The sequence below is a fragment of the Primulina eburnea genome, chromosome 3 (genome assembly GCF_022965805.1).
Source record: "Primulina eburnea isolate SZY01 chromosome 3, ASM2296580v1, whole genome shotgun sequence".
NCBI lineage: Eukaryota > Viridiplantae > Streptophyta > Magnoliopsida > Lamiales > Gesneriaceae > Primulina > Primulina eburnea.
Genome location: NC_133103.1, coordinates 3,648,051 through 3,659,905, shown reverse-complemented (window position 1 = coordinate 3,659,905; position 11,855 = coordinate 3,648,051). Strand labels below are relative to the sequence as shown.

At 33.3% G+C, this 11,855-nt stretch overlaps 2 protein-coding genes across 5 annotated transcripts; both read right to left on the bottom strand.

Moving 5' to 3' along the window:
- Positions 1-635: 635 nt before the first annotated feature.
- On the bottom strand, positions 636-2,751 carry LOC140825440 (cytochrome B5-like protein). Of its 4 annotated transcripts, none has more exons than XM_073187211.1 (7): positions 2,510-2,751; positions 2,241-2,341; positions 2,042-2,082; positions 1,374-1,451; positions 1,156-1,247; positions 935-1,050; positions 636-849 (listed from the first exon to the last, which is right to left on the bottom strand). In XM_073187211.1, exons 2-6 carry the CDS (start codon positions 2,317-2,319, stop codon positions 966-968), a joined length of 375 nt encoding a protein of 124 aa, XP_073043312.1. In that variant the 5' UTR covers positions 2,320-2,341; positions 2,510-2,751; the 3' UTR covers positions 636-849; positions 935-965. The 4 variants fall into 4 exon arrangements, with proteins under 4 accessions (XP_073043312.1, XP_073043310.1, XP_073043311.1 ...); XM_073187209.1 differs by having other exon boundaries at positions 935-997; XM_073187210.1 differs by having other exon boundaries at positions 636-1,050.
- A 1,124-nt stretch (positions 2,752-3,875) lies between these two features.
- Positions 3,876-9,139, bottom strand: LOC140825439 (NADP-dependent malic enzyme). Its single transcript, XM_073187208.1, has 19 exons — positions 8,893-9,139; positions 7,908-8,028; positions 7,739-7,813; positions 7,291-7,442; positions 7,106-7,211; positions 6,916-6,981; positions 6,700-6,795; positions 6,546-6,617; positions 5,946-6,029; positions 5,772-5,870; positions 5,620-5,667; positions 5,472-5,528; positions 5,275-5,373; positions 5,101-5,190; positions 4,937-5,014; positions 4,763-4,837; positions 4,584-4,674; positions 4,319-4,447; positions 3,876-4,227 (listed from the first exon to the last, which is right to left on the bottom strand). Exons 1-19 carry the CDS (start codon positions 9,042-9,044, stop codon positions 4,139-4,141), a joined length of 1,779 nt encoding a protein of 592 aa, XP_073043309.1. The 5' UTR covers positions 9,045-9,139; the 3' UTR covers positions 3,876-4,138.
- Positions 9,140-11,855: the final 2,716 nt, after the last annotated feature.

Below are 11,855 nucleotides of genomic sequence, written 5' to 3'. Positions count from 1 at the left end.
CTTTGTTTGACTATGGATTTGAAATCTAATATTTTCAATTTTTAACATTTGGTTAATATTTATTTCCTGTATGTTCATTTTGTGAAAAAACATTTTAAATAAAATCACAAATCAAAAAAATGTTTGACCAATATATTTTTCAAACTACCTTGAATTTAATAACGTGCAACATGATAACATCTTGTTACACAAATAAACTGGGATAATATGGTGACTTTTTGGAGTTTGGCTGGATTTTTAATTGACAATTTTTTAAAAATTCTTTGTTTTTCCACGAAAATGATCTCTTTTCAAGTACAACAAACTGAGTAAAGCAATGGTGGCAAATCAAACATGAAAAATGCATCATTTTTTGCAAAGTACTTGAGCAGGGAAAATCCATGGAACAAGGAGGCGAGATCAGATTGCCTTCCTCTTCTCTCAAGACAATTTTTTTTCCCAAATTTTGTTTTATGGTTTTCCTGAACACAAACTTATTTACAAAAACTATTTAATTACCCATCTCACACCATGTTCACATTCTCCTCTACCAAATGCATGTCATTGTGCTTGTGACTTGTTGGGTGGCATGAGTTTACAAAACAAACAAGCTTGTATGGTTAAACATAAGAATAGTTTCCTTGAACACAAGGACGTGAAAAAGAGATCATATTATAATTTCAATGAACATAACATGTGCTGAAATGACTGTTTCAGTTTATACAGTCTACCTCGCAAAATTGAAAAGCCAATCAAACATACTCCACTTCGCCAACCACATTACGATGGGCGATAATGCCACATGCTTCCAACCCATAAATAATCAGTTTGAAGCGCACAAGTTCGCCATAAGTAATTGATAACTTAAACCTGAACCGACGATCCGATGGAACAATCCAGTTAGATGGACCCAAACAACATGCCCATAATCACAGAACACAGTTAAATTAGTTACTTTTTCAGATCTCCAACATAAAAGTCCTCAATCATGTCAAAGACTCGAGTAGCATGTTGTGGCCTGTCAAGATGTGGAATGGATTAATTAGTTGCTGTTCCAAAAACTTTGCAAGCCTTGATCAAAGATATATCGAAGAAGAATCTAACTTCACAAGGAGAAAAATCTTGCCCCCAACTGCAAAGAGAACGTGAAAAGTTTATTGTATCAAAAACACTTACCCATAAAAACCTTTGGTTGAATCATCACCAGCATGTGTTAGTATGGCGTCACCTCCAGGGTGCTCTTCTACGTAAGAGGTAACATCGTAAACCTATATTTTTCAGAAAAACAGAACATGGCGATCATGTTGACGAAATTTATTCACAAAGACCAATTGGGGACGGTCTTGCTTTATGGAAAGAAAACAATTCAAGAGAATCTGTGGCAGATGAAAAACCTTCTCTTTTATGATGATCCAACAGTCGGTCCTCCTGTTATGCAATGAAACTTCATCTTTGCTGTATACTTTGGATGCCTAACCAAAAAGGAGTCATATCAATAAAAAACAAACAATTTTTTTTTTATGGAAACTGCAACTGTAATGAACCAATCAAAAGAAGCCAACTCCTAGAGTATCACATTTTTCACTAGGTAGTGCACTACAACGTGGTACTCTTTCCATATGAAGCATATTGATCAAAAGTAAAATTGGAAGAAAAATATGGTGCATCTAGAATTAGAAGGAACGAAAACCTACATACTATCATGAAGAATCATTTTCATCAAAACACTGATAAAGGCAAGAACCACTTTAAATATTAAACAACCAATGCTTCTTTGACTAATAGTGAGTCTACTCTTTACTTCATTTGCGTATATGGAAAATATTGGCATTCAACATATAATTTTCTCAACAAGACAAAGGTACCAGGTGGGTGCTGCAAAGTGACTAATTCCTTTGGAAGTGTCGACAACTTGACATTAACCTTCTTGATAAAATTAACAAAAAACCGAAAAACCCCAAATTGCAAATCATTACGCAAACAATAATCTTAAAACACATATGCTGATCCTTTCAAGTGTCAATGATGCAAAGCCAAATTCAATATGGCAACTTTAGAGTACCTTATCACCTGCAGAATTTGATAGCCGCGAGCTGCCAGGATCTGCATTACACATGAAAGCTTACAATTGATCAGATCGTAAAAAACCAAGAACAGCCAGGCAATCCGTGACAGATTTTTCACAAAAATACCGAAATTTTTTCAAACTACAGGATTCCCAGATCAAAATGTAACACAGCAAAATAACATAACGATCTAACCAGATTTTCGTAGCCGAGGGACAACAATTAGCAACGCCAATACAAATCCCACAAAAAATGTCACCAACAATACGTCCATGTCCCAACTTAAATCACCTTATCTGCTCACGAAAAATAAACACATTAAAACGAAACAAGAAAAAGAAAAAAAAAGGAAAATAAGTCCATAAAAAGAAACAAGAAAATGAAGTAAAATGAAAAACCCATAATACAAAGAGCTTCAATGCGTGTAGAAATGCGGAGATAAGTCAGTATAACGCATACGTAACCTGAATCAGTTCACCGCAAAGGAATTAGTCACTTTGCAGCACCCGGGGAACTTGGTGAGCTTGATGACAAGAAGAAAAGGAGTGAAATGGGAATGAAATGAAGGGATAAACCGGGGGTATTTCGCGGATTATTAGTTGAATCTTGAATTCACGGCGACGCTTTTTGATGTTAGAGCAGGGAGATTCTCTTCCATGGACGATGAAATAGCAATTGGGTGCTGTAACATTTGGGAAATGGGGTTTTTTTTATTTAAATAATAAAGAATAAATAAATTATCAAATAAATTTTTTATTTAAAAAACTTAGATTGGGTTTATTCAAGGGAACGGCGTTTGAAACGAGGCCCAGTAGATTTAATTATAATTTTTTTTATATATATTGATAAATATTACTGTTTTTATTATTAAATAAAACATCTAATAATATTGATAAAAAGAATAGTAATAAATCATACTAAACCCATGGAAAATGTGTATTTTGGGTCAGTGTCATAATAATATTAATTTGTTAATGACAAAAATTTGGAGTATTTTTGTACATAGAAAAATCAACACCCTTTCTTTAAATTTTTGCAAAATACGATGGTCGTTTAAAATAGGTTCATCTTTCAGTTATTACTTTGGGACTTTCTTGGATAAATTTTAAACAATTTATTAAAGAGTTGGTCTCACTTAGAGTCACATATCTTTATTCGGAAGACAAATAAACTCTGTTCATATTTACAATAAAAAATATTATTTTTGGACATAAAAACAATATTTTTTCATTGATAACTCAAATATAATTATTGTCTCACAAAATTGATCAATGAGACAATTTCACATTATTTTTTGTATTTATGAAATATTATTCTTTGGATCCCAATTTAATTTCATAAAAACTCATGTAAGACTGTCTCGCAGACTAGTTTTGTGATACGAATCTATAATTCGACCGATTTTGAAAATATTACATTTTATGATAAAAATATTATTTTTCATTTTAAATTGTAATCGGGTTGACCCATCTCATGAAAATAGATTTGTGAGACCGTCTCACGGATCTTAATCTATGAGACAGATCAACCTTACGGATATTCACAATAAAAATAATACTCTTAGCATAAAAAATTATAATATTTCATGGATGACCCAAATAAAAGATCTGTCTCACAAATACGACCCGTAAAACTGTCTCACACAAATTTTTACCTAAAAATAAAGAGTAGGAAAACCCGACTCCTAAATCTTATTACAATTTTTTAAAAAAATATCATTTGATAATTTGGTAAATTTATTCATTTAAGTAAACGAACCTAAATATTCAAAATGATCACACACTTTTTAGGAAGAAATTCAAAAAAATTCAATTTTCAAGCGTCCAAACATTATTTTAATCAACGATCATATTATTCCTTCTTGCCAAAGCCTCATTTAGTACAGTAACAAAACCTCTGCCAAATTGCTTCAAATTCAGATAGTACATGAAAAAACGAAAACATTAACTGAGACACACATTAAAATCAAAGTACACGTTACTCCCACACCAGATAAAACTCCACCCTTCATTACTACTGTCAATCCTTGAGACTAGAAACATAACACTTGCAACACAAGGCAGTGTGGTTCAAGCTTCCAACCCCCGAAAAATTCACCGGTAGCTCCGGTAGTTTGGGGTGTACATACAGCTTTCGGCATACTTGACCAAGTCGGCAGGCCGAGGGAGTCTTGTTGCCAATCCTGGAAGGAGAAAAACAAACTTGTAAAAAAACGTTTTTAACAAGTCGAACGAGAGCTCGAATTCGAAGTAAAAAGGCGGGTAGGTGCGAACCAAGGTCATATGCTTTAGCAGCTACATTAGCAGCAATGTGAGCTGATATCTTCCTTATACCGGAAAATGGAGGGTAAATCATTCCCTTGTCGTAATGTTCTTGTGTCACTTGACCAGCCAAAGCCTCAGCTGTTTCGAATAAAACAACACGGCGATTAGCAATAAAAAGGTTTATTCACTCATGCTTGTTTCCTTCTTATTGATGCTGACAATTTCGAAGTATGTGATTCGATTGTAGCGTTCTAGTTCACGGTTTTTTACTTACAAGCTGCCAAAAGCATATCATCGTGCACACGAATGGCTCCAGATATGACCAGCCCAAACCCGAGACCGGGGAATACGTATGCGTTATTTGCCTGATTTCACAGAGAATAATAAGTTTGAGAATCGTTCATAATAAGCAGCAAATCGAACACGGTTCAGCAAACAAAAAAGAAATGAAACCTGGCCAGGTACAAAAGTTTTTCCATCATATTTCACAGGGTCAAATGGACTTCCGCTGGCGAAAATAGCACGACCCTTTAGAAAGAAACAAGGAACAAAAGATGGAGTTTTAGTTAAAACACTACATCGATGAGATTTACTGCCAGAATATCAACGCCTTCAAACTCAGCAAACCTCGGTCCATTCGTAAGCTTGTTCGGCAGTGCACTCAGCTTGTGAGGTTGGATTGGAAAGGGCCATTATGAGAGGTCTCTGAGGCATTAAAATCATATGCTAATATCAATTTTTCGATCAACATTTTTTTTCAAGAGAAGAGAAAAAGTAGAACAATAATATACCTTATTGAAGGAGGCCATAGCCTCGACCACCTCCTTCGTAAATGTTTTTCCGACACCAGAAGTTCCAATTAAGGCTGTTGGCTTGATAGCCTAAAGTGAAGTTAAGGAGAAATTATCAGAGGAAAAATTGAGTATCTGCGTTGAAAAATGGCATCAAAGAATGAATTTACCAACCTTGACAGCATCTAAGAGATTGTTAATCGGTTCGTGCTCATGAGCCCACGGTTTCTTGAAATGTTGAAGAGATTCCTTACGAGAATTAACGATCAAACCCTACATGATCGTATACACACAAGCATGTCAATGTATCGCAAAGAATTACCAAAAGGATATAATGATAGATTCAGATATCCTGTGTCAGTAGGTGGTACCTTTGAGTCCACGAGCCAGATATTTTTGCGTGTTTCTTCCACAGACACACCTTTAGCCTAAGTAACACAAAACACACCAAGGTCCAATAATTTCCTATTTTTACAGTCACAGTAATATTTCACCTCACTGTTTAAATAACACGCTGACCTGTTTTGACATTTCAAGGGCTATAAGCTCTGCTATCCCGGTTCCAGCCTGCAATTGGAAAAGTTACCTTAAGCAGCTATGGACGATTTTTCTCTGTGAAGATTATAAATTTTTGTGGCGTAAGAAAATTGAATCTGAGTTTATATAATTACTTCTCCAGCACCAAAAAACAAGAACGTGTGATCAGCTAAGGTACCCCCAAGCAGCTCAAGTGATGCAACAAGCCCCGAAAGCACCACAGATGCTGTCCCCTGCAATAAAAGGGATCACAAATTTAACGTTATATAGAATTTCAAAGCTGTATCTACCAACAATTTGCGACATACCTGTATATCATCATTAAAAACCAAATGAGTAGTTCCATATCTCGCCAACAGCTCAAACGCATTGTGGTTGGCAAAATCTTCAAACTGCAATGACGTTAAGCACCAATTTTAGAAAATGTGCAGGCGTGAAACAAATGTGAGTGCAAACTAGTTTGGAGCAACAATCATCGCCTCTGCGTGATTGCTAATGCAACACAACTAATAGATGCTGTGAGTGCTACTGTAAAGTTTAAAAGATTAGGGTCGTGTTTGCTACCGACTACAACTTTTGTTACAAAGCCAGATGCATTATACATCAAGGTATAGTTTGGTACACTATGATAGGATAAACATGTGATATATAATATAAGGATAAGTTAAAGATAAATAAGATGTATGATATTATATTTAATATTTGGTATGATTTTAATAAGAGTGATTAAATTTATATATTAGATTGTAATGACAAAATTAAACTTATCATAATAAATTTTATAATTTCAATGTTGTTGCTTCGAGTTCATATTTTTTATCTGTTCATGATATTATCATGAGTTTTTTAAAAAAGTACCAAACATCTCATGTACCAAACTATGCCCAAAAGTATTAGGAATCACTAACCTGAACAAGAACCTTTTCACCATAGTTTTGCTTCACAGCACTCATGAACTCATGCAACAGGTCGAAATATTCCTGAAAAGATGTAAAGTATTAGCTTTCGACACGATAAAAGTAGATTACAAGATTCAAAGTTCAACAGATATGCAGGAGTAACCTGTCCGGTTGCCCTTTTTTGCCTGAGCCCGATGTAGAACTCATCCTTTAAAAGTGTCTCATTGTTTGTCCCCACGTCGATTGTTACAGGTAGACACTACTCAAAAAGGCCAATTTTTTTTCCAATCAGAACCAATTTCCGAACAATCAACAGAAGTAAATTTAATAGAGTACTGAGAATGGTTTCAAAATGTCATTTCCTGATGGTAATACTTACCGCCGAAGGTCTTACACCCCCAAGTGCTGTGTACAAAGCTAGTTTCCCCACCGGTATTCCCATTCCCTGTAACATAATACCCACAGTCCAATTAAAAACAACACACTTATCACAGCACACCCTGATGTACTAATGTGAAAATACATCTCTAGTAAGTTCCTGGTTAGCGTATAGGAGTCCATCATATTACCTGGCAGCCAAGATCTCCGAGTCCCAAAATCCTTTCACCATCAGTCACAACAATTACTTGAATGGACCTCTCAGGCCAGTTCCTCAGAACTTCAAGAATTTTTCCCCTACACATTTAATGAACTTGAATTTCTAGCCAAAACTAGGTCACGTAAATTGTGTAGTAACGCTAAAATCAGGACATACTTCTCTTTTAAACTGATATATAAACCCTGAGGGCGTTTAAAAATACTCCCATATTTTTGGCAAGCCTCACCCACAGTCGGTGTGTAGACAACTGGGAGGAGTTCCTCTACATTATCAATGAGAATCTTGTAAAACAACCTCTCGTTTCTCTCCTGTAAATCAAGAAAACTGAAAATTAAAGACAGCAAAAATCATTGATGCAACAGTAACAAATTGGGATTCTTTCCAAACTCAAATTACAACTATTATTCTACGGATTTTCCAGGTTCTCGATTTGGTTACAGAAACGACTGTCATTACCATAATCAAAGCAGTAGTGCTTGACGTTCTAATAAGCAATTAGGTATAACCAGAAGCTTACTTTTGTAAACTGATATTTTTTTTGCTATCCAAATGTTTTCAGTCATCTGAAACAAAAGTTCAGAAAATCCACAAGATTTATCATTACCTCAAGTTCCATCATGGCCACGTACTTGTGCAGAGGAACATCATACTGACGAATGCTATGCATGATCTTTTTTTCCTAGTATTGCCAAAGTTAAAGGGAACGCAAAATGTTAAAATATGAAAAAACAAAAAACATTAATAAAATCGACATTAATTAATGCATTATGAACCTGAAGTTCTTGGGATGAAACAACAGGAGGAAGAAGACCGCGCAAGTAATGAGCATCTCTTTCTTTCTCCGTAAACGCGAGCCCCTTGTTGTGATGAGGGTCTCTCAGCAAACTATATCCACTGTTGCACATAATCGAGCAAAAAAGTCAAGATTCAACATTACAATGTCGATGAATCAAGATTTCGTAATATCCGATTGGTTTTCACTAAGTGGTCTGTGTGTGACATCACATGAATACGAATCATAGATCTGCCAGAAATGGTGACGGCCTACCTTATACACATGCCAAGTATGCTAAGTAATTCGATCAAATATACTAATTAAACAGAGCATTTGTTCATATAACATAGAAACCACCTAAAATTCGAAGTCCAAGAAAGTCGCTGCCAGAGTTCAGCTTAATTTTAATTTTTCCATTGATTGAAACTAAACAGCCAACATGCATCACAGAGTATTGCATATGCAAATAGCGATCATCATCAAACAAAGTTTTGTGCGACATATTTTGATCTTTTAGAAGTTTTTCTGTCAGAAAGATTTCGAAATAATTATAAATTTGAAACTTGTTCATATAGGAATGTTAGCCAAAAAAGATTCAAACTAATTTCCTCAAAAGTAAATAACAAAAGGCCAAGATCACAAGTCGTTGAAGATAATTAAAATTCATCCAAAGCTCAGATTCAAGTGCAACATAGAACCTCAATCATCTCGGATCTCACTTCAACAAACAACATAAGCAGCTGATATTACCACAAAAAAATACGAATTAAACTTCCACGATCAGAGGTAAATGACATAAAAAAATTCGAACTTCTTTCTTGGATCCTGAACATTTTCAAAATTCTGATTTTGATTATCTAAAATTCAACTTACCACTGAGATACACAGAATCAGCTTTTCACTGTTAACTTGGATCAACCCTGAATATTCGAATATTGATTCATTACTGAAAAAAGAGGAGTTTGATGGAAGAAGAGTGGTACCTAGCAACAGAGAATGTCCATGGAGTAACGAGCTGATCCTCAGTGGCGCGATCCTCACCGTAGACATCCTCAACTCCTCCACCAACCGTCGCCTTTGGACTTAAGTCCAGCACACTCTCCCCACCCCTCTTCTCCTTGAAAATATTCTCCATCCTTCTTCTCTGTTTCTCTCTCACACTACGTGCCTCCCAATATTATGTATATAAACCGATTACTCTTCACAGAAAATATAAATACATACATACGTGTGTGTATATATACGCGTGTATTTGTCTCTTGAATCTTGATGAGAAAGTCAATAGTGACCATTTACCCAGGATAAGGTGTGTAAAAATCCGACTTGTCACACGGTTCGATCCGATTAAAATAGATTCGGGTTTCGGATTTTCGGGATCAGATGAAGTCGAGTCGGACCGATATCTTACCCCAAAAAATAAACGGGTCGAGTAGGGTTTACATCAATCCAAATAGCCTCGAAAATTTTAATTTTTGTAAATATATAATTAATAATTATTGCTAATATTTTTATTGTCATATGTTTTAAAAATATTTATTATATATTTGTATAATAAATTTTCATAATTTAATATTTATTTTATAATTTTTTATTTTAAACAATTATTTATTTGATTTAATAAATGTATTTCAGTTTTCTACCGTTAGATTTTCAAATTTAAATTATATATGAGATATAGTTTGTTATTATGTGTTTAAATTAAAATATATATTTTGAATTTTATAAAAAAAATTAAAAAAATCGAGTTAAGACGATTCGTTCGAATAGATTGATTAATTTTAAAATATAACCTGATTCACTCGAATAGACACCAGTATGGTACGAGTGAGTCATAGAGATCGAGACGCGTATTCACATAGGAAACAATATGGCTGAATTATTATGGAGGGGCCCGAAAAGGGATAATGCCTAGAAAATTCCATGCCATTGTAGAATTATTATTTTAATTATTTCTCAGAAAAGTACAGTCTTTGACGTCACATCACCAACTATTGACGTGGGGAAACGGGTGTCGGCTTCGGACCAGGTACAGATTTGCATGACATTTATTGAACATTTTATTTATTTTTTCAAAAAAAAAAAGGAAAAAAAAAAATAATTAGATCATGTTGAAATTTGCATCAAATTTTACGTAGGTGAACCTAACTGATCAAATGCATATCGGGATTTAATTACTGGGCAATGAATTCATATTGAATATGAGAATTAACTCAAAATATCAATTTCATAAGTAAAAACTGACAAAGACCACATTAATTCCACGTCGTGTTTCTTTTTCCCAATTTTCTATTCGGGAAAAAATCAATTTGATTGAACTTTTCCGATCGACCAAGAGAATTCAATGTAATGTGAATAAAGAAATGTATCAATATTAATATGAATTTAATAAAAAGATAAATTAGGTAGTAGAACCCTAGAAGTCCTCCCCCAGACCAAACCCCAATGGCCAATAGGTAATATCTAAATATGATTATTATAAATTTTAAATTAATGCTTGATGAATTGTTTGAAAAGTAGAGACAAGTTTTATGTTCGTTGGAAATTAAAGTTCAAAAATCGTAAGGTGAAGGAACTAGTGTTTTTTTTAAGCTGGTAAGTGTTTATTACAATTATATTTTAAACATTATATTTATGTCAAATTTGAGATATTGATGTCAAAATGAACTACAATTATCAATTTATTTATTGATTGAGTGAATTTTGTATTTTTCAAAAAATATATTATGTATTCAAGAAACATATGAAAAGTGATATAATTTGATTTCATTTATTTTTGTTTAGGTTTTCAACGTGTTGCCATATATGGGGTGAATTTTGGACAAGATAATGGAGAAAGATGATAGAAACATTAAGAAGAAAAGAAAGAATGTGAAGGGTCCGAAGCATGGGTGTCACGGAAAATATTATGACATAAATAAATGCTGTCCAGTTGTTGCAGTCTGAGAATAACGAGGACACGGTAGAAAGCTATATTATTTTTATCATTTATAATATATATATATAGCTGTCAAAATATTTTTAATATTTTTAATTACTGTTGTTGTTTTTTTTATATTATTATTTTAATGTAAAGGAAATTCCATGATCAAATAACATGTCTACTTACATGAACATCTTTTGTCAAGGATAATGGAAAAAAGATCCGTTTTTTCCAAGAATCTTGAAAAAGTGGTTGACCATATTAAACCTATAAAAAAATAAAAAAAAGTTTTTTAGATGAAATTTTAAGTTGAATTTTTTTATATAAAAATTTAATTATACATTTTTATTTTATAATTTTATTTAAATAATTAGTAATTTATAATATAATTTTTTAACAAAATCAAAACGCTTAAATTCATCGATTTTTTTCCTCAACTCTTTCTTTATTCGCGACTAAGAGATGATACTTGACCCAATAACGATTAAAAAAAGTTTTATTTCACATAATTTGTGATTCTGAGACGTGTATTTGATAACTTAAAAATTATGCATTTATTTTTAAAATTTGTATGATTGTATATTATTTAATCTATTAATTACTTGATATAATCAAAATTATAATAAAAACTAGAGACATTCGTTCACGCTTAATTTCTTATTAAAGCTTAAGTTTGTAAAGTGCTTGATATAGAAAACATGTCTGAAAATATCGGAGCTCAAAACCAAAAGGCACCTGCCACGTCGAAGAAATCCAAAGGGGCAACTACTGTTGTCATTTTGATAATATCGAATGTTTCAGTACGTTGGGATGTCGGGAATTGTTGGGCCGCCTTAACATATGGAAAAGGAATTTGGGCCGAGCCCAAATAAGTCAGATCAGATACAATGAACTTTAATTCCAAAATGATAATTAATAAATTGAATAATAAAAATATTAAATAGTTCATCTATCACTATTGCAAAAATGATATTTGGTATAAATAAATATAGAATTAATTGCCAAGTTAAATTCGTTTATTCAATT

Excerpts from the sequence above, each read along its gene's own strand:
- LOC140825440 (XM_073187209.1), bottom strand. The coding sequence starts at position 2,319 with ATGGACGTATTGTTGGTGACATTTTTTGTGGGATTTGTATTGGCGTTG. Across the intron at positions 2,083-2,240 it reads CCCTCGGCTACGAAAATCTG|ATCCTGGCAGCTCGCGGCTA; the intron begins GTTAGATCGTTA and ends TGTGTAATGCAG. Across the intron at positions 998-1,155 it reads TCAACCAAAGGTTTTTATGG|GCCACAACATGCTACTCGAG; the intron begins GTAAGTGTTTTT and ends ACATCTTGACAG.
- LOC140825439 (XM_073187208.1), bottom strand. The coding sequence starts at position 9,044 with ATGGAGAATATTTTCAAGGAGAAGAGGGGTGGGGAGAGTGTGCTGGAC. Across the intron at positions 5,015-5,100 it reads CTATGGCCTCCTTCAATAAG|AGACCTCTCATAATGGCCCT; the intron begins GTATATTATTGT and ends TTAATGCCTCAG. Across the intron at positions 4,675-4,762 it reads AAACTTTTGTACCTGGCCAG|GCAAATAACGCATACGTATT; the intron begins GTTTCATTTCTT and ends CTGTGAAATCAG.